Genomic DNA, 21,140 nt, shown 5'->3' with positions numbered 1-21,140 from the left:
TTTGATGTATCTCTGATGTTGCCGACTTAAATCAGCGTCAGAATGAGTTATGAAAAGCATGTGAATCTTATTAAAATGTGAAAACTTACCTTTTCGCGTAACAGGAAGAGATATTTGAGGAAAAACAACAACTATGACCGATATTTTACTGATCGAATAAATCCTGAATTTTCTGCACGAAATCTACTCCAACCTCTCTGAATAATTAAACCACCGTCTGACAAAGACAACACACTATGATTTTCAACACTCCTCACATCCAAAGGCGACCATAGTAAAGTGACAGTCTATTAAACATTACAATGTTTGTATTCCACTCCCACGCATACCGCCATATTGGTTTTCGTACTTGGCAGGTGCTCGTTTAATTGAATCGATTGGTACATTCGAATTTTATATTTGCTATTCAAAAACGTATCAATATTGTTTTAAATGGAAGTGAATGCACAAGTAGATAGTAAATGACAGTAGAATGGAACGCTGACCCCATTTTACAAGTGTACTGGAAATTATTTAGAACATCGATTGGATTTTACTTGGTTACTAGGCAATTCCATTTACGTAATAATGACGTCAGATCTTTTCTATACCAGGGAAAATCGAAGTTGTGACTTAGACAAAACTCGTTCTAGCGAGTAAGGTCGGAGTCACAGAGAGAACTTTATTGATGCACAGAGCCATATAGGCATTCTTTATAAATTGTAATCGACACGAACTTTCCTAGAACAATGTTTTCCAGGAAACGGTGAATAATGAAACGCCCGGGTGCTCGATGCATAAATAAGGGTGTAAACTCCGGCACTACTTGCATACCTGATACTTTTCCCTTTTTTACGCGATTCAGGCCGTGCGTGGTCACAAAAATGGGCGATCAGGGAAACTTTTTTTATTTGGATATTTTAATGTTTTGCAAACCCCCCAAAAAGTAACGATTTTGTGAGAGGCTGTGTACCACCATCTAATGGTACAATTTTAACTGTGCTTATTACTGGCTGCATCGGTTTTTGGACTTAAATAACTTTTACCAGATTAAACAGCGTGTATATTTACTTGTAATTATTTTGCTTCGACAACGAACCAAAATAGCTGATCTTTTCGTATATATGTATACACATTGAAACAACTATTGAGGCTCAAAATTCCGAAAGAGTTCGAACACATTTTTGAAGTTTGGCAAATCCCGGCAAAATTTATGAACCCGGCCCTTAGCTCAGCAATATATGTTGGTCCAAACCAAGATTTACCGGCCCCAGCGCAGCAAGATATCTCATTCCCTGCCCTGTAATATATCTCATGGCCGACCCATCAATATATATCTCGGTCCCAGCCTTAAAGATAACTCGGTCCCCAGCCTGGCAACTTGATGATTATCTATGTTAGTAATATAGGCTCCGTCCCTTCCAAGCAATATCATGATCTCATTTCAACCCAAGTCTGAATATATCTCGGTTCTGGCCTTGCAAGATATCTCCGAGCCCAAGACTTACAATATATCTCGCAAAGTATCTCGGTCCCAAGCCCGGCAGTATATCTATGTCCATTCACCAGCAGGTTATCTCTTTCGCAGATATCTTGGTTCCAGCCTTGCAATATATCTCGGTTCCAGCCTTGCAAAATATCTCGGTTCCTGCCTTGCAAGTTATCTCGGTTCCAACCTGGCAATATTTATATCAGTTCCAGATTTACAATATACCTCGGTTCTCAGTTAGGCAAGCTATCTCAGACCAGGCCTGACAAATTATCCCAGTCCACAGCCTCGCAAGATATTTCGGGCACCAGTCCGGGAAGATATTTCGGTCCCAGCCCAGCAAGCTATCTCGGTTTAAATTTTAAATATATCGATACTTTTCCCGGCAAAATATCTCAAGCCCGACAAGATATCTTGGTCTCAGCCTTACAATATATCTCGGCCCCTTACAAGATATCTTGGTTCCAGCTAAGCAATACATCTTTGTCTCTGACCAGCAAGATAGCTCTGCTCCACATCGCTAAGATATTTCAGCTCCAGCCTTTCAAGGTAGCTCGGTCCCAGCCTTTCACGATAATTCGGTCCCAGCCGGACAAGATATCTCGTTCACCAGCCCGCCAAGATATTTCGATCCCCAGCCCGCCAAGATATCTCGGTTCCCAGCCAGCCAATTATATCGATCCCTTCCGAGCAATAAATCTCATTCCTAGCCCGCCTAGATATATCGGTCCCCAGCCCGCCAAGATACTTCAGTCCCAGTCGCACAGTATATCTCGCTGCATGCCTTACAGGGTATCTAGGTCCACAGCCTGGCAAAATATATCGGTCCAAACCTTACATGTTATCTCGGTCCGCAGCCTTACAATATATTTCTGTCCGCAGCATTGCAAGATATCTCATTTCAAAACTAACAAGGTAAACCAGTATTTTTTTTCAATTCCCAGTCCAGCAAGATATCTTGTTCCAAACATGGCAAAACATCTCGGTCCTCAGCCTGGCGTAGCGTCGTAGGACTACCGACTGTTAATAATTGTGCGTGGCGTCGTAGGATCTCGTACTATTAATAATTGTGCGAAGCGTCGTAGGATCTCCGACTTATAATAATTTTGCGTGGCGTCGTAGGATCTCCGGCTATCAATAATTGTGCGTGGCGTCGTAGGATTTCCGACTATTAATAAGAGTGCGTGGCGTCGTAGGATCTCCGACTATCAATAAGTGGGCGTGGCGTTGAAGGATCTCCGACTATCAATACATGTGCGTGGCGTCGTAGGATCTCCGACTATCAATAATTGTGCGTGGCGTCGTAGGATCTCTGGCTATGAATAATTGTGCGTGGCGTCGTAGGATCTCCGACTATCAATAAGTGTGCGTGGCGTCGAAGGATCTCCGACTCTCAATTATTGTGCACGGCGTCGTAGGATCTCCGACTATCAACTATCAATTATTGTGCATGGCGTCGTAGGATCTCCGACTATCAATTATTGTGCGTGACGTCGTAGGATCTGTGGCTATGAATAATTGTGTGTGGCGTCGTAGGATCTCCGACTATCAATAAGTGTGCGTGGCGTCGAAGGATCTCCGACTCTCAATTATTGTGCACGGCGTCGTAGGATCTCCGTCTATCAACTATCAATTATTGTGCGTGGCGTCGTAGGATTTCCGACTATCAACAAGTATGTGTGGCGTCGTAGGATCTCCGACTATCAATAATTGTGCGTGGCGTCGTAGGATCTCAGACTATCAATACATGTGCGTATTGTCTCAGGACGTACGTATGGTTGTAGGACCTCTGTAGCAAAACTACTGGTCATAATACTGGTCTCACCTACCATTTCATTTGCCAGCAATGTGTAACATGACTTAAGACCTTGCCACGACTGTTTTCAGTTGTAGGCCTACTCTGTAGCTAATAAGCTATTTATCTAACGCCTAGCTTGCTTTACCTATGTACCTATTTTAACGCCCTTTATACGAACAAAGCGAGATAACAAAGCGTTCCTCGTCTGGTCTGCGTTTCTTTCCCTTTGCATAGAACGGTGCAAAATATGCAATAAATATATTAAATTCTGTATTTTTATGCCACCTATTTAAAAGTTCTCAGCAATTGTTTTACATCGTTATAAGACCAATTCATGTTTTAATGTTCGAATACAAAACAGGGGCGGTTCCAGGAATTGACGTTAAAGGGGGCGTGACTTAGGGGCGTGAACTTTTGACACGCGCACCTCTCTCAATTCAAAAAAAGTATTTGGCATAAACAATTTGTTTGGAGATTTGGAGTTACTCCCCGAAGATAATTTTTAACCATTTGTAGTAGGAAATAGCTTGGCGTAGTGTCAATAGTTTGACGTGGCGTCGCAGGACCTCCGACTATCAATACTTGTGCGTGGCGTCGTAGGATCTCCGACTATCAATAATTGTGCGTAGCGTCGTAGGATATTCGATTATCAATACTTGTGCGTAGTGTGGTAGGACCACCGACTATCAATAGGCATAAGTTTGACCGTACCGTCGTAGGACCTATCAAAAGTTGTGCGTATGGTCGTAGGATTTCAGTGGCAAAAATACTGACCATAATAATAGTCTCACTACCAATGAACTTGCCTTCAATGTGTAACATGACCTTGGTACGACTGTTTTCGGTTGTAGGTCTACTCGGTAGCTATTAGTCTAACGTCTAGCTTGCTTTACCATTTATGTACCTACTTCAGCGCCTTTGATACGAACAAAGCGAGACAACACAGCTTCCCTCATCTGGTCGGCATTTCTTTCCCTTTGTAAAGGTCGGTGCAGAATATGCAATAAATATATTAAATTCTGTATGTTTATGCCACCTATTTAAAAGTTCTCAGCAATTGTTATAGATCGTTATAAGACCGATTCATGTATTAATGTTCGAATACATAAGGAAGCACATTCATAAACTTAAATTTAAACAGAAACATGCAAGATCAACGTCTTTTCTGCACACTTCTAAAACAAATGAAAATGTTTTAATCCACAGTTTATGCATGAAGAGGTGTCAGTTTCTTTACGTATGTAGACACTGTTGAATGTGATCGCGTTTAAAGGAATGAGATTTACGAGTCCAAAAACTGCAATCTTATTGGTTTTAAAATTTAGTACGTCATCATTTTACTACTACGAAGATATTGGCGGTTCAATATTCAGTGATTGATGATAATCAGTGGTCGGTTATAAATAAATAGACATTTTCAGTGAACACCAATACCGTTCATATTACGGGGACTTTTTAAGATAATTGAATCATTATTGGGGCATATTATAAAAGTACTAAATCCACATTAGAGCTGAAGCCTTTAATGAATCATTATCAACATTGTCGTCGTCGTCGTCTTCATCATCATTACCATCGTCGTCGCTTTTATCAATATAGCGTTATGACGCCTTTATATTTTACAAATAAAAAATAAAAAAAATCGTTGTTTTTTTCGTGTTTAATGTTCATAGAACGATGAAAATGTCTAGTATTTCCACTAGCGGATTCAGGGGGGTAGGGGCGTATCCGGCGCCCCCCCCCCTTAAATCGTCCAAGTTTACTTTAAACCATATCAATCTCGTTTCTGTGGGAGGGGCGCAAGTAAAAAGAGTACGTCCCTTATGAATGCCCCCTCTAACGGCGAATCCTGGATCCTTGAGTGAACGTCCAGCTTACTTGAAATGCGGAAATAGGACCACAACGAAAACCTTTTAACACAGAGGATCTCCAAGTTATGAGTTCAGCAGGTAAAAAGGTCAAGGTCGCCATAATCATGCCCATGGCATCGTCGTCATCGTCGTGAAACGTCGAGATCGTCATAAGTATATCCATGACAGCGTCGTCGCCGACGAGTAATGACCACATGTTTATAAATTTTGTGAACATATGCACGACTGAAGCGTACAGTAGCTAGTGACAAGAACAACTGATTGTTCTGTTACATAACGTGTATGATTGAATTCGTAGCACTTCCACATGAATTCTGCACATCGACCTGAATCAAATTAAAAGGTCGAAGATATTGTTATACCATTTAAAAGACAATATGACCTCTGCCCAACTAGATGTGACCTTATCTGTCTAAAACATATCTTGTACTTGACTGTGACATTGACTGTCTAAACCATGTCTTTAACATGAGTTCTCAACTGTCTCTAGCATGTAACTCTGTCAGGAATATGTTTTGTACATGTGACCTTGACTGTTTGGAGCATGTCTTATACCTGTAACCTTAACACTCTGGAACATGTCTTCTACATGTGACCTTGACTGTCTGGAACATGTCTTGTACATGTGACCTTAACACTCTGGAACATGTCTAGTACACGTGACCTAGACACTCTCAAACTTGTGTTGTATATGTGGCCTTGATTGTAGGTAATATGTCTAATACATGTGACCTAGACTTTCTTAAACATGTGTTTTACAGGTGACCTTGACTGTCATTAACATGGCTTGTACATGTGACCATGACTTTCTTGAACATGTGTTGTATGGGTGACCTTGACTGTGACACACAGTAACATCTCTTGTACATGTGACCTTGACTTTCTTGAACATGTGTTATACAGGTGACCTTGACTGTCATTAACATGGCTTGTACATGTGACCATGACTTTCTTGAACATGTGTTGTACGGGTGACCTTGACTGTGAGTAACGTGTCCTGTACATGTGACCTTGACTTTCTTGAACATGTGACCTTGACTGTCTGGAATATGTCTTGTTCATGTGATCTTGACTTTCTTGAACATGTGTTGTACGGGAGACCTTGACTGTGAGTAACATGTCCTGTACATGTGACCTTGACTTTCTTTAACATGTGACCTTGACTGTCTGGAATATGTCTTGTTCATGTGATCTTGCCTGTCTGGAACATGTGTTGTACATGTGATCTTGACTTTCTTGAACATGTGTTAATAGGTGACCTTGAATGTCTGGAACATGTCTTCTACATGCAATCTTGTACATGTGACCTTGACTGGCTATAATGTCTTGTACATATAACATTAACAGCCTGGAATACGTCTAGTACATGTACTAGATTGTATTGACACCCTGAAGCAGGTTATTTTTAAACATTAGCCATTGGATCCACAGAACAAACAACCAACACATTCTCGATTACTTGCGTATATTTCTCCTACAAAAGTCAGTAATATTCAAAATATAACAAATAACAATGCAAATGTACAAAAACAGTAACATGGAGCCTTAGTATTAAATATACAGGTAAAATACAACAAAGGGAAGTAAGAGAGAACGATCAAGGGAATGCAAGAGTTACAGTTCTTGGCTGTACACCCAAAGGGAAGTAAGATGACAGTATCGCATATATAAATATGTATATTTTACATGACTGGTATGACCATATTTGAGTGTCATATACGGGTAAATAATTGTCATGATCGAATAGAAAAAGTAAATTTAAGCTCAGAAACAATGTCTAAATGTCTGTAATAAATTTTTAATAAGATTTAAAATTTGGAAAACAAAGATTTTTTAACAACACTTGATGTCATAACAAGCAACATTTTTTTTTACATACATGTAACATTTTTTCATACATATATCATAAAGTGAAGTAACAGCTCTAGTAAAATCAGCAAATGTATATAATGTACATGGCTATTGCTAATATCTGTATTTGGCATGATAAGAACATTGTCTCTCTGATACTTTGTCTAAAATATGTCTTAAAAGATTATCTTCATAGTAAATGTATACAAAAAGTATAAAATGCCTTCTTAACCATAAAACAACCTAAGTCAATAGGTGCATACATGTTCCATGAAACTACATGTAGGTCCAATTAAAGTACATGTAGGACCAATAGGAGTGCAACGATCTAGGATTGATTCAAGTACATGTAGGTCTGAATAAAATGAATGTAGGTCCATTTAAAGTACATGTAGGACCAATTGAAGTGCATCTAGAACTGATTAAAGTATATGTAGGACCAATTAAAATGAATGTAAGTTCATTAAAAGTACATGTAGGTCCAATAAAATTATAATATGGTTAAATAAATTACATGTAGGACCAATTAAAATGAATGTAGGTCCATTTAAAATACATGTAGGTCCAGTTAAATCCATTAAGGCCAAATAAAGTACATGTAAGTCAAATTAAAATGCATATAGGTCCAACTTAAGTAAATGTAAGTCCAAGTAAAGTACATGTACACAGTACACATACAATGATATTTAATCAATAAAAAATATATATATCCTTTTTATATATTCATTTATTATGATTATAATGATAACCAATAAATCCATCATTCCAGTTTAGACATTATGTACATGTTTACAAATTACATAAATGACTAGAAAAAAAGTAGGAGCAAGGCTTTAGAAAGACAAAGAATATACACCATACATGAGCATGTATATCAGAAATTTTCTCTAATAATGTGTGTTATATTCCAAGTCCTTTCTTGGTAATAATTTTCGTTGCACATTATCAAGGCAACTTAAAAATTCTAAATATGGAAATACAATAACAATATATGAGCTATATGTGTAATTGTTTATGATTGTTAAGACCAGCTTCAAATGTAGAATAGAATTGATAGAAACAAAACATGCATTAAAATATGGAATGTCTTAGCTTAAGTGTTATGATATGCATTGCTAATAAAACATTTAACACTGAACACATAGAAGAAAAGAGAAAAATATACCAAATAGTCTGTGGCCATGTCTAAATGGTTTTCTAAGTTTATTTATGCCTTGTCTAAGGTATTAAGGTGAATGGATATGATTTTCCAAACATGTGCTATCATACACTGAAAATACAAACTATGATTGTTTTAATTGTCCTTTAATGATCTAATGACATGCATAACAAATTATGAATAAATCTTATTGTAAGTCACCCAAGTCTTTGAAAGACAACTGATGCCTGACTAATTTGCAAAGAATGGTGAATATAAAATAGATTGAAAAAGAGAAGAAGGAAAAAGAAAGATTTGTCATAAATGATACAGTGAGATATAGAAAGACTAGAGAAAACTTTGAAGAGTGAAAACGTTAGCATCTGAAAGTTTGCGGTATTTTAACATAAAAATAATTTTTGGGAAAATCACCTTGTCAAAAAATGGTATCTTCATATTGTAGTAATTATACCATTTTCCAAAATGTTGAGATGGTTTTGAACAAAGTCATGGACACACATCATGGACACCAGAAATCAAGATGTAGCGTTTGATCCTTCAACTACATTTGTACCAAATTTCAAATATTTTCAAAAACATGCTTTCTTTTTATGTCAAAGTGCCACAAACTACCCGAACAACGCTTGAACATGTACATACGAATATCAGTAGTAACATGGTCAAGTAAAAATATACTCTAGAATATAAAATCAGGACATACATGTATATACAGAACACACACATACTTTGACAAACATTAAACAGATTAAAATGACTGATGTTAAAAAAATAAAAATATATCCCATTTAGATATAACTGAACTTCGCAAAAAAAACAATAAAATTATTGCAAAAAAGAATAACAATAGAATTATTATTGAGTGTAAGATCTGATGAATTTCGATACGATGTTCGTAATATTGTTACTTGAAAATCTGTTCAAAAACAGAAAGTCTTTACTGATGATGATTTCATCATCTATAACTTGCATCCATGCACATTTAGATCAAGCTGATATAAATATGACTGAACATTTTGGCTGATTTATTTGGTTTACGAAACAAAGAACCTTACACGTGAATCGGAAGCACAAATGCAGCTTGGTAATTGTCATAATAGCAACTATTCTCTTAAATGCTTAATAAGTTCCATAGCAGCAAATTATTTTGGCACTATTTTATCTGTGGTCACACATCGCTCTCCTTGACCGGTTGACGTCTGATGGAACCCGTATTAACGCTCTGCATAAGTAGTTCCATCCTGAGCCTGCGAACCTCATTTTCTCGGGCTTGTAGCTGCAGCTCAAGCATTTTGGAGTTTTGCACTGAAGACATGGTTTCTGAACGTATCTCGGAAAGAAGTCCATTCTTGAGCTGTAACAGTATAATAATACTAATACTTTGTGTCTAAAAATGTGTCTTTGTTTAAGAAATTGGCTCAAAAGCCAATTTACAATTATCTTTTTAAGGTACTTCTTGATAGTTTTAATGCAAAAGCAAATATCTGAAAGTGCAAGCTGTAAATTATAACTTGGGATCATCCCTGCCTATTAAATTATACAGCAGAGTAAGCATTTATAGTGCATTAAATGAAAAGCACATTGTTTGTCATTGTTGTTTTCACAAATTCATCTATCACCGCACCTCGGCAATCCTATCCTTCAATTCCTGACGCTGTGTCTCCTGCGAAGTTTCAAGACTCGTCTTCAAATCGATCATCTGATTTGAGATCTCAGACATCCACGAGCCATCAACTGACCCAGATGTTGATGGTACGGACGGACTGATGGGTAAAAGCTCATCTTCGTCATCGTCCTCACAGAAACTAACGTCCCGACAGATACACATCTGCTGATGATACAGCTGTTCACGCAGTAAATCAATCATCTGAAAAAGAAAAATATTTGTATTACTTGTGGTAAATCTGGAATAATAACATTCATTTGCACATGGCAAACCATCAAGTGTCAGACCATTGTGGTAAAATGCATAAAACTGCATTTACCAGTCAATATTTTAAATGTGAACGTGCGTTCCTTAAAAAATGGAACTAAAACATTACAGGAACTGTTGAGTTTGTAAAAATAATTTGATAGATATGGGTCAATGAATGTCTTCATAGGAAAGGAGCAGTGATTCCGTTTACCACTGACAACAATTGTGATGAAAATAATATTGAATTTCACAACAGGACAACACAATCATCTCCCCTTACCGTCTGTATTATCTCCAATGCATCTAAAGGACTGTAGCTGTTATTGCCAGCAAGGACTGAATGCAGACGGTCGGCAAGGAGATCCTCCATCTTGATAACTTCCTTTCGAACCTGGCTCCACAATTGCTGCAGCTCTTCAACCTCTGCCCTGGAGAATGGATAAGAGAAAATGGTAAAAATAAGATGCCATGGAATTAGGATATTGAAAACTATGTAGGTGATCCATACAATTAATTTTCAATATTTTTCTCTATGCAATAGACAAGGCATTTTGACAATGAGTACATTGACAATGAAACCCACCTTTCTTCAGGGATCAGATCTTTTTGTACGCGGCTGTACAGACTGAAGAGCATGTTTTCCATGATGCAAAGCTCCGTCTTGTAGCGCTGTACAGCATGCTGCATCAGACGAGTCTCCTCCTCCAACATCTGCAGAAAAATAAGTAAGTGTGAGAAATGAAATAATCCTAAATTAGTGTAAATTTTGACAAGTTACACATATATCACATATATATGATCTGTGGTGGTATTCAATGCACAGCTTTTATGGTCATATATCATTGACTCCATTCACTATATATGTGCGTTACTTTTATCGAGCATTTCAATTTACCATCATTAGTTACATGGTTTTTAGATGCGATTAAGAGCAGTAATGAATAATGGCACAGAACAGCGTCCTACATCATTGGTTATTCTTCCTTATAGAAAATCTTGCAAAAATATTTACCTTGTTTAGCTGTATAGATACAAGACCAGGGTGAAAGTAATTCCAACATTACTCTTATTTCAAATTGTTATTAATTGGTAAATAATTTCCGTAGTTTCAGTGCCTATTTCCGCCATAAAATGAATTATTTAATTAAGTAGAGCATTAAATACAGCATAAGTTAATAACCTGGTGTCCACTATGTAACAGATGTGCAACAAATTCCTGAACGTAATAATTAATCCGTTACTATGTCAATGGGATACTGCGTCAATGTGTGGCCAATCCGCACAGCATGTAACATTTGAACGTAATAAAACAGATAGAATAGATTAAGGAAATGTGTGAATAAATTTATTTCAATTACTAACAAAAACATCCCCTATCCAAGTCTGCGCAAGTATGCCTTTCACAATGACGCAATGTTGCATGGTGGCACTTCTTATGATGTTACAAATGTGTCAAGGGACTATATCGTCAGTGACCCTTTAACCCTTTGGTCAGCCAAAAATTACAGTGTTCTCTTTTTATCTATTTATTAAAGCTGTGGAAATTTGAACAATTTGTTTGACTATATTGGAAGGTTTGAATTCTTATTTTGTATTATCTGGTTAACTATATCTGGGCTAGAATTATCTGTATGGGTGAGAAACGCTTTGTTTCCAAATAAATCATCTTCATCTTCAGTTTATGAAATGAACTCCAAAATTTAAAGTTGCTTAAATAGTAAATTATTAGTTTTTATCTGTTATCTCAAGTTTTATCTTGTGGTCTAATTTGTTAATGTAAAGACTCGTTTATCATTTCATAGATAATATCTATGTATTATTATGACATTTTGTAGTCATGAAGATGTGCTTAATCATTCAGATATTTTTTTTTTCATCAAAAAAATATGAACCCACCATTATCAAACAATTTTTCTGAAAGATTCATGGGTCAGATTGTGGAACGTACCTTTTGTTTGGGAAGTCGTGTCCAGTTCTTCAGGTGGAAATTTGGCTTGAACTTCATGTTAGGCATCTTTGGAACAGTATCCTGAAAATAAATCATGAAATAACATTAAGTATGATATTATTATAATTATTATAAAACATATTTTTGTATTGTGAGAACTTTGATAAAATCCCAAAATAGCCCTTTACAAAATGTAAAAACTTATGTTCTTGTAAGACAATTTTTTTCAATTACACCATAAGACTATTTGTTCAAATATTAAAAAATCACAGTAACAATTACCTTAGATAATTAAGTTTAATTTCTTTTTGATATTAAGTAGGAACTTTTTTTAAAATTAAATTTCTGTTATTTATATACTTGTATGAACACTGTCTGCAAAATTATGGTTTAATATTTCTGGTATCTGAAAGATTTATATATGTCTATACACAGATTATGGCTTGCTGCAGGATGCCCAATCCTATATGGCACCAAACACCAGTCAACCAATCAAAACACTTCTTACTCAATCCCAAGCCAATCATAAACAAGCTTGTATAATCAAGTTTGTAACAGCCAATCACACCTTTTCATAGAAAGTGTGCAAACATTTCCTTGGCCTTTGAAGCTTTTCACACATCTGGGCTGTTTGAAAGGCTGGTCAGTGTGTTCTCAGATTAAACAGCTTGATTTAAATACACAGTAGCTTAATCATACAAGCTAATTAAATAACTGGATTAATCAGAAAAGAATGATGACCCCATATGTCCATGATAGGTGAAATAATTTTTCACTTTGATTTTTAATTAATTTGACACATGTCTTCGATGAAGACATTTCCTTATCAGATTAAATAATATTTACCTGCCATACAAAATTTGTCTTTAATTTTAAATGTTTTTATAGCATTTTTATCAATAAATAAATTTGAAATATTTGTCAAAATATACAGTCATGATTTCAGATAAGACTTGCCCATTTTTTCATATTTATGTTTTAGGAAAAGTATTCAATATATAAAACACACAAATATGTAAAATGAACAGGGAAAGGAACTCTATTAGTTCATTTCTACCGCTCCAATCGTGAAATTTGATAATGTATTTATATTGAAATGTTGTTTATATTTGCTCAATGACATATTTTTTTAAACAAAATATGTAAAAATACAACTTATAAAGAAATTAACATGAAAATAATCATTTTGAAAAAATAAATAATTAAGAAAAGGCTTACCCCCATTTTGCATCCATATGATTTCATATTATTTCATTTACAAGTATTTATATTTTGTTTCCAAAAATAACATTACCATAATCTGTAATGAAGGGTCAGGGAATACCATATAAAATACCGACATACATGTAGATGTATCCCTGACAAAATGATCAAGTAGGTTTTAAGGAATAAATATTTTGATAAAAGATTAACTTTATGAATGGCAAGGTAGCTGGCACTTGTATGTTAAATAGTTGGTCAACAGCGAGGTCAAATATACCTTTTCTGCAGATTTTGATGCAGCATTCTCTTGCTTAATTGGGCAACAAATATTGACAGGTGGTATTAACCTGTTAAAAACATTCTTATCCTTATTGGGGTTAATCCGTATTTGTAAACTTTAAAAAAGTAAATAATATAGTTTATTCATCATGAACGAATGAATGAATAATGGAATGAATAAGTTAATAATAATAATAAATGATCAATTAAATGAAAACAACAACAGATGGATGGATGGGATGGATGGATGGATGGATGGATGGATGGAACAAATTAAAGAACGAACGAGTGAATGTTTAAATTAACAAAACAGTTACTCACCATGATAGGACTTGCTCCATTCACAAGCCGAGCCAATCGCAGGTAATTAAGGAAGTCTTCAGATACACTGGCTGAACTGCCAATTAACGATGGCCGAGAGGAGTTTACACTTTCATCCATTGAGGAGCAGGCAGAAACATCAAGATTCTTCAAAAAAGGCTTTTTATTGGTTGATTCTGCGCTACTCTGCAGTGAACTGAACGATTCATTTTGATAGGTTGGTTTAGATTTTTGTGGACTAATGGGATGTTCACTGTCCACAGAGCGCTGTTGGATAAGCGGTGACGACCGCCCTAAAGTGGATTCAGGCTGACCGTTCCTGTCTAAAAGAATATCAAACGAATGTTGGCCCTCATGTTTAAGTCTGCTCATCCTTGGATTATTTTGGAATGAAAAAGGCATTTTTGGTTTCAGATCGGGGGTCGAGCCCCAGGCATTACGGGCTTGGTTTCTTGACAGATCACCATGTCCAGTGTTGAGCAGCCAGTCAGCAGTCTGATTTTTGGCAGCAACAAGAGCTTCTTTTGATTTCTTTCTTTGAATAATGTTTTCTTTTTGTTTCGTTACAAAATCGGATTGGTCAGGCGAAGCTTTAAAATCGCTAACATTATTATCTTTACTTTGTGTGAAGCTCAAATCTAACAATAAGTCCTGTTTAGTAGGCCAATGATCATTTCTTTCATTTAAATTTTCACAACCTGTGCCCTCAATGTCAAGTTCATTGTTCCCAGATGACCCCAATTTTGTGAAGGTCACAGGCCCTGCAGGCTTTATTCTAACACTGCTATCTGAGCTTTTTACACTGACATTGTCTCCTAACAGTTCCATGTCCAATTTCAAAGCAGAAACATATCTCGGATGTCTCCTGGATTGTGATTGGCTGACTGTGTCGGCTGATGTGATTGGCTGTTGCTGTGGTGATAATGGAATGTCTACAGTGAAGGTCACTGCCTTATCATTGGCAGCAGTTTTACAAGAGTATGTGATAGACTCCAGAGATGGGTTGATGTTTTCCTTGTCATCAAAACTGTCCCCACTTCTAACGAGATGTTTGGTCACGTTGAGTAGTCGACTGGTATCAAGCATTGTGTGTTTTTCTGCTGTTTCAAGCGAATGGGCTGGCATTGTCTGAAAATATAACAGAAACTGAAAAACTTCTAAATTGATCAATGTTACAGCACCTTTTTTTGTTATATACACAAAGACAAAAGACAACAAATTATGAAAAACAGAAACTACACTATCTTTTTTCTTTTCTTTTTTCGTAAAATCTATTTAGCAATATAACAACTGAGGGTCTTCGTTTTGTCTGTTAATGTGAGTTTATCAAGGTCTGCTTGGCTGCATTATGGATTGACACCACTATGATGCCATCATGACTTAAAATGTGTTTAAATGCCAACATTGACATGAGATAGAAGTGATAGCAATTTGCAGTCAAATCCAGACATCAGAAGACTTAAAAACAGAGTGAGATACAAGAAGTCTGGGTTTGATTCCCTTGCTGTTTGCGAAAAGACCTCTTGGTTCTTTAACGTGCTCTGTGTAAAGCACCGATACACGGGGTACAACTTTTTTCGTTTGAACTCGTACTAGGTACCCAATGTTCCCAGTACTACCCTTTAAATTCAACTCCCTAGGCAAGGTAGCTACTGGTACCATATTTTAATGTTTCAGTTTGATGCAGCCAGGGTCTGAACCCTTCCCCACCCAATTGAACGTTCTACCACTGAGCTATCGGGGCGGTCAGATCATCTGTTTTGCTGCTGTGTTTTGTTTTATGTCTAAATTACAAATTTTATAACAGACATACAATTGTTAAGCCTCTCTATAATTATTCAGGAATTTTAAAAAGTAATACAACAAAGATTCAATATACTTAATGTTTATACAATGTTTACCAAAGGGAAATAACCCTTTGTTACATACCCTGCTAGAGTCGGTGTAAGTGATCTCCCCTGGCATATCAAGGTCAGCAAATCCAGAACTGTCCGAGTGCGTGCTCAGTGACTTCTCCATTGGACCTGAAACATTTGTAAATGTAAATTTGGCTACTATTTCATAATACAGGTAATAATAATAACCATCATACGGACATGTTGATGTAAAAGTAAAGTGTTTGTTTATTATAAGGTCACCCCTCTTAGATAAGGGTCAGCCTACTCAAACCTACGACCTCCTGCACTGTAGGCCGACACCTTAACCATAAGGCCATAGAGACGGTGAAATAAGTTGCATTTTGGAATCGTGTTAGTTTAATTTCTATTTCAGTAAATAAAATATGCTACCGAAGCTTGTTACGCTTAAGAACTAATGACAAATTGGGGTTAGGGGCTGTCCACTCACACACCAGCAAACCAAATGAGGACCTTCATAACTAACTGACAATCTTGTATTATGAAAAATATAATTATGTACTTTTACAGTAAAACTGTGATCGACTCCTCCAGTTATTTAGGTTTCGGTCCAGCGTCAGTATATTTTATATGACAAAAGAAGGAATAGTCACAGGTCGGGACTAAGCTTCTAAGATCTAGACTGATCGCCAGTTTTCGAGGACCGCCTGTTGGAACGACCACAGTTTTACTGTATATACTAAGGGTATTAGCGAGATTTAAAATGGACAGGGTGCTGCAAAAGAGGGACAGGGTGCTTAGGGAGAAAAGGGCACATTCTATCCGGCTGTGAAGAACTTAAACATTATGAATTTGACAGAAAAAATTAGAATTGTGTTTTATTGAAGTAATATAAGGTTTCAACTGACAAAATATAAAAAAGGAAGTGGTCAAAATTGAAAATTAAAAATACGCATTCAAAATAAAGTTAAAGGTGTGTTCAACTATAAAAATGTGTTCAAATTTAAAAATAAATCATTTTCTTATCAAATGATTTTTGCCCTGATACATGATAAGGACCATCTATAAATGCCACGTTCAGTATTTAAACAAGCATTCACATAAAACACCTCCAAAATGATCAACTCTATTAAAAGCCTTACATATCAACTGACAAAAAACATTCATTCCAAGGATTAATAAAATAAATGAATCATAAGTGGCAATCTTTTAGTGCAAGTAAGCTCGTAAAAGCAAAAATTGCTGACAACAGCGAATTTGAAGGCAATGATTTGGAAAAACCTAGTTCAAAACCAGACATGTCAGAATTCTGATGTCATGTATATGGTGGTTTGATTTCAATTTATGTGATATTAACTGTTTGAGTTTGTTTTTCCCAACCCATTAATGTTTTGTTTTTATCAATTAAGAATGCTTACAAAACTGCAGTTTATTGTGAGCGTACAATTATTTTCTCTTAAATTTTCATTTTCATAAAACAATATTGTCCACAGGCTGTATTACAGAAACATCTTAAGTTAAAGTTGTACCTTCTCTTACTTTCAACAATTTTGTTACATATTTTATTTCACAGTTTTGAGAATGTTATGCTTAATGTTATTCTGTAATTAAGATATTGAAACTTATATCTTTTTAAAGTGAAAACTCCATTTTAAAGCATAAGTTTTTTTCAAGAAAAAATAAAAACTCAAAATTTTACAATGGTCAAAAAAGTTAAAATGTTTCAATATTATAAGTGGTAGCTATAAAGGTTATCTTTTTTAAGAACTGCTTAAATTTATAAGAAAATTGGGAAACTGTATTAAAATAAACACAAGGCAAAGGTTCTAATGTTAAAGATAGATTCACCGCAAATAAAATAAACATTCACACACATCAACATTCACAAGAGGAACGCAGACAATGCCAATTGAACATGTCTGTTTCTTGGTCATAAATAGACATAAATAAATAATTATTAGAGCCGGAGTTATGGGCCTTCCTAAACATGTACCTTTTGTCTCTTGCATCATATGTACTATGTTTCATTTAAATATCTTAGTTGGTGGGTTATGACTGATGTAAAAGATTTGGCATCCATATGCTGACAATGGCAACTATTTGCATGCCTATGCAGACCACACGAAGGCTATCCCAATGCACTTTTATTATTTTTACTTTTTTTTTTGGTCCTAAAAACAGACCAGCTAAATAACAAGAGCCGTCGTAAGACAGCGCGCTCGACTACGCCGCTTTGACTTAGAAGTGACTAAAATAACGATGGAGTTATGTAACCTCATTGGGTGATGGTCCTGAACAATTGTGTGAAGTATTAAGTCAATTGAATGAAGGGTATAGAAGTTATTAATAAATATCCCAACCTGCCCTAAAACTTTAACCTAAGTTCCATTGTCAATCAGGGGCCATAATTTGTATAAAAGATAATATGTAGTAATCTAACCTCATTATGTGATGGCTCTGAACAACTGTGAGAAGTTTTAGTCAATTGAATGAATGGTATTGATGTTTTAAGCGAAAATCCCAACTTGCCCTAAAACTTTAACCTGCCCTAAAACTTTAACCTAAGTCAATCAGGGGCCATAACTTGTATTAAGGATAATATGGTGTTATGTAACCTCATTGTGTGATGGTCCTGAACAACTGTGTGAAGTATTAAGTCAATTGAACAAAGGGTATAGAAGTTATTTATAAATATCCCAATCTGCCCTAAAACTTTAACTTCAGTTCCATAGTCAATCAGGGGCCATAATCTGTGTAAAGAATAATATGGAGTTATCTAACATCATCATGTGATGGCCCTGAACAACTGTGTGAAGTATTAAGTCAATTGAATGAAGGGCATTGGACTAATAAGTGAAAATCCCAACTTGCCCTAAAACTTTAACTGGAAGCAGACGCCGATGCTAGGGCGATTAGCATAGCCCACTTATTCTTCAAATAATCGAGCTAAAAAAAACAAATCTAGAAATTTTTGCTTATTCAAGGGCCATAACTCTGACTTAACTAAATGCAGGGGGAAACAAAACACCATGTGCAAAACTTCACCTCCTTAATAACATTACACCAAGTTATTTTGACTGTAGGTGATATAGTTTTGGAGTTTTGAGCAACACAAGGTAACATAAAAACTATGGACGGAAGGATTAGAGGACAGACAAGAGCAAATCTATATCCCCCACCCCCAAATTTTTATCAGGGGCATAACAAATCTAGTGTCATGATTTCATGATTTTACCTCTTCTATGATTGTTTCTCTGTGGTTGACCACCAAGATCGTCCAGCGTGTCTGCGCTGGAAATCTGAAATTATTAGCAAATACATAACGTGCGATGGCTAACAATTAGATTTTTGTAAAGCAAAAAATCATGCAAATTAAACAACATAGACACCTAGGAACCTTAAGCTTCCATTTCATGAAAATATCTTAGTTGTAACTTCAATAAACTTAAATCTGGATTCTTGCTTATTGCCATTTGACAGTCCTGATTTTATAAGGGAATTTTTGCTTGATGACATTTGACAGTCTAGAAACCAAAACATTTGCTTATGGAATCAAACTCACAATTTAATTACGAAGGCTGTACTTGTATACTTTTTGTACGTTTTATTGAAACTAAAATTACTCTACCTCCTCAAGTTCAAAGGACTCCTGCGGGGGATTTGGGACTTTTGGTTTAAGACGATGATGCTCTGCAATGTATGAACCTGACGACCTTGAAAGGTCATCAAAGTCACGGGGAGAATATCCTCTAATCACTGTTCCTCCACTTATCAGGGAGCTTGATGATTCTGACAAAGCATCTGACTGATACGGATCTTGACCTTGACCCTCAGTGAACTCTCCGTGTCGTGAGGAGAGGTCACCATTTTCCACAAGGTCGTTTTCATAGTTACTGTCCTGTGCTACAAGAGTGTTACAAGAGTCCGACCTATGGTTCATTGGCTGGGCAGATAATTCATGATTCGATGTGATATGCAACTGAGGATTTACCTCCCTTTGAATAGCATTATTTTCATCCGAAATATCCTCCTCAATTACGATACTAACGCCGTTCTTCAGTTTCACTTTCTTATTTCTGCTTGAATTAGGCGGGCTTTCAAAATCAAATTCCTCTTTCCCATCTCGCAATGATTCGTCAAATGAATAGTTAAATTCTCTAGGCGTCACAGGAGATCCAACCAGAGTTGACTGGGTGGATTTTTGAGCAAGGATAAGGGCTGAATCCCCTCGAAATTCCCGTATTTTCGACGGCTCTGCCACATAGTCACCATCATCAATCTTTGATAACATAAGATCATCAACTTGGCGTTTACGAAGTTCAGTTATACCACGGTGGGGTTCTACTGGGTCACTTTCTTCATCTAAGGTAAAGACTGGGTAGGAATCACCGTGATCTATACTATGACGAATCGTATCTTGATATTGTTTTCTCAAGTTACTTATTGAACTCTGTCTCCTAAGCTTTTGTTTTTCATCCATTGAGTCATTACTCTCCATTGAAGAATCAGAACTAAATCGATCACTGAAACTTTTAAGCACCAGACCACGATCCCAGCTATCGACCGATTCTCGCTGGCGAGACCTTCCCTCTGATTGTTCTTCGATATCTTCGTCAGTAAAGGACCAGTTTTTACTCTTACTTTTAACTCTATCAACGAATTGTTTTCGTTTTTCTGCAGCAGAGAGGGCAGAAGTCTTTCGAGACTTGGGTTCATTTTTGAGGTCATGTTTTTCATGTAACAAGTACTGGTCACCATAGAAACCTTGTCTGGCAAGTGCTTGCCGATTCTTGAAGTCAAGGATACTCGGCATAGAGCTGATGATCCTCGTTTCCTCATCTGAAAAATATATATTTTGAACATATACATAATAATATCACCTACTTTTTTATATATGATTTTATTATTATCAATATACCATTATATCATTATTTTTACAAAATGAAAAAGTTAATTATTTAGCCTGGCAATAAATATCACTATACATAATCAAATCTTGATGGTATTAGATGAAGACTTGTGTGAATTTTGCATCAGATCGTAGATTTTCATATTTCCGATCGAAAATTAATGTTTTATGGCCTAAACTGTTACTACCCTAATGGTTAAAGAAAAATGCACAAAACTGCAATTTTTGAACCTAATTATAAAAATCAGTCAACAGTCTTATACAACTGGTTTCCATGGATTTTCGCAAAAAATGGCTCGTTTCAAGACAAAAAATAATAAAAAGTTGTCAAACGTTCAATATGTGAGAGTGCAACTTTTAGGTCAATGTTAATTAAATCTATGTGTTTTGGTAATTCTTAAGTTTTATTTCATATGATTGAAGAGATATCCAAGTTAGGAAAGTGACTTTAGTTTGGAATTGAATTAAGAAGTTTTATGAGCCCCATCTTTTCCTAATAAAAAGAGATAAACTAAAAATGATAAATGAATATTATCTGTCAGTATCTTATGTGCGATAGACGGTT

General features: G+C 36.0%; 2 protein-coding genes across 2 annotated transcripts in view; both read right to left on the bottom strand.

The window, feature by feature from the left end:
* The window catches only part of LOC128240268 (uncharacterized), a 71,084-nt gene extending 70,579 nt beyond the window's left edge, over window positions 1–505 (bottom strand). Inside the window, exon 1 of the mRNA XM_052956828.1 lies at window positions 90–505. The gene's annotated coding sequence lies outside the window, so the exon portion shown is untranslated. The remainder of the gene's footprint in view (window positions 1–89) is intronic.
* Window positions 506–6,585: 6,080 nt separating this feature from the next.
* Window positions 6,586–21,140, bottom strand: part of LOC128241322 (uncharacterized) — a 62,906-nt gene continuing 48,351 nt past the window's right edge. The window contains exons 8-16 of the mRNA XM_052958253.1: window positions 19,295–20,505; window positions 18,902–18,965; window positions 15,740–15,834; window positions 13,811–14,938; window positions 12,008–12,088; window positions 10,643–10,770; window positions 10,340–10,487; window positions 9,769–10,011; window positions 6,586–9,498 (exon numbers count right to left, since the gene is read on the bottom strand). Of these exons, the coding sequence (XP_052814213.1) occupies window positions 9,313–9,498; window positions 9,769–10,011; window positions 10,340–10,487; window positions 10,643–10,770; window positions 12,008–12,088; window positions 13,811–14,938; window positions 15,740–15,834; window positions 18,902–18,965; window positions 19,295–20,505 (3,284 nt within the window). The 3' untranslated portion in view covers window positions 6,586–9,312. The remainder of the gene's footprint in view (window positions 9,499–9,768; window positions 10,012–10,339; window positions 10,488–10,642; window positions 10,771–12,007; window positions 12,089–13,810; window positions 14,939–15,739; window positions 15,835–18,901; window positions 18,966–19,294; window positions 20,506–21,140) is intronic.

The sequence above is a fragment of the Mya arenaria genome, chromosome 7 (genome assembly GCF_026914265.1).
Source record: "Mya arenaria isolate MELC-2E11 chromosome 7, ASM2691426v1".
Taxonomy (NCBI): domain Eukaryota; kingdom Metazoa; phylum Mollusca; class Bivalvia; order Myida; family Myidae; genus Mya; species Mya arenaria.
This window is presented reverse-complemented; position numbering and strand designations above follow the sequence as displayed.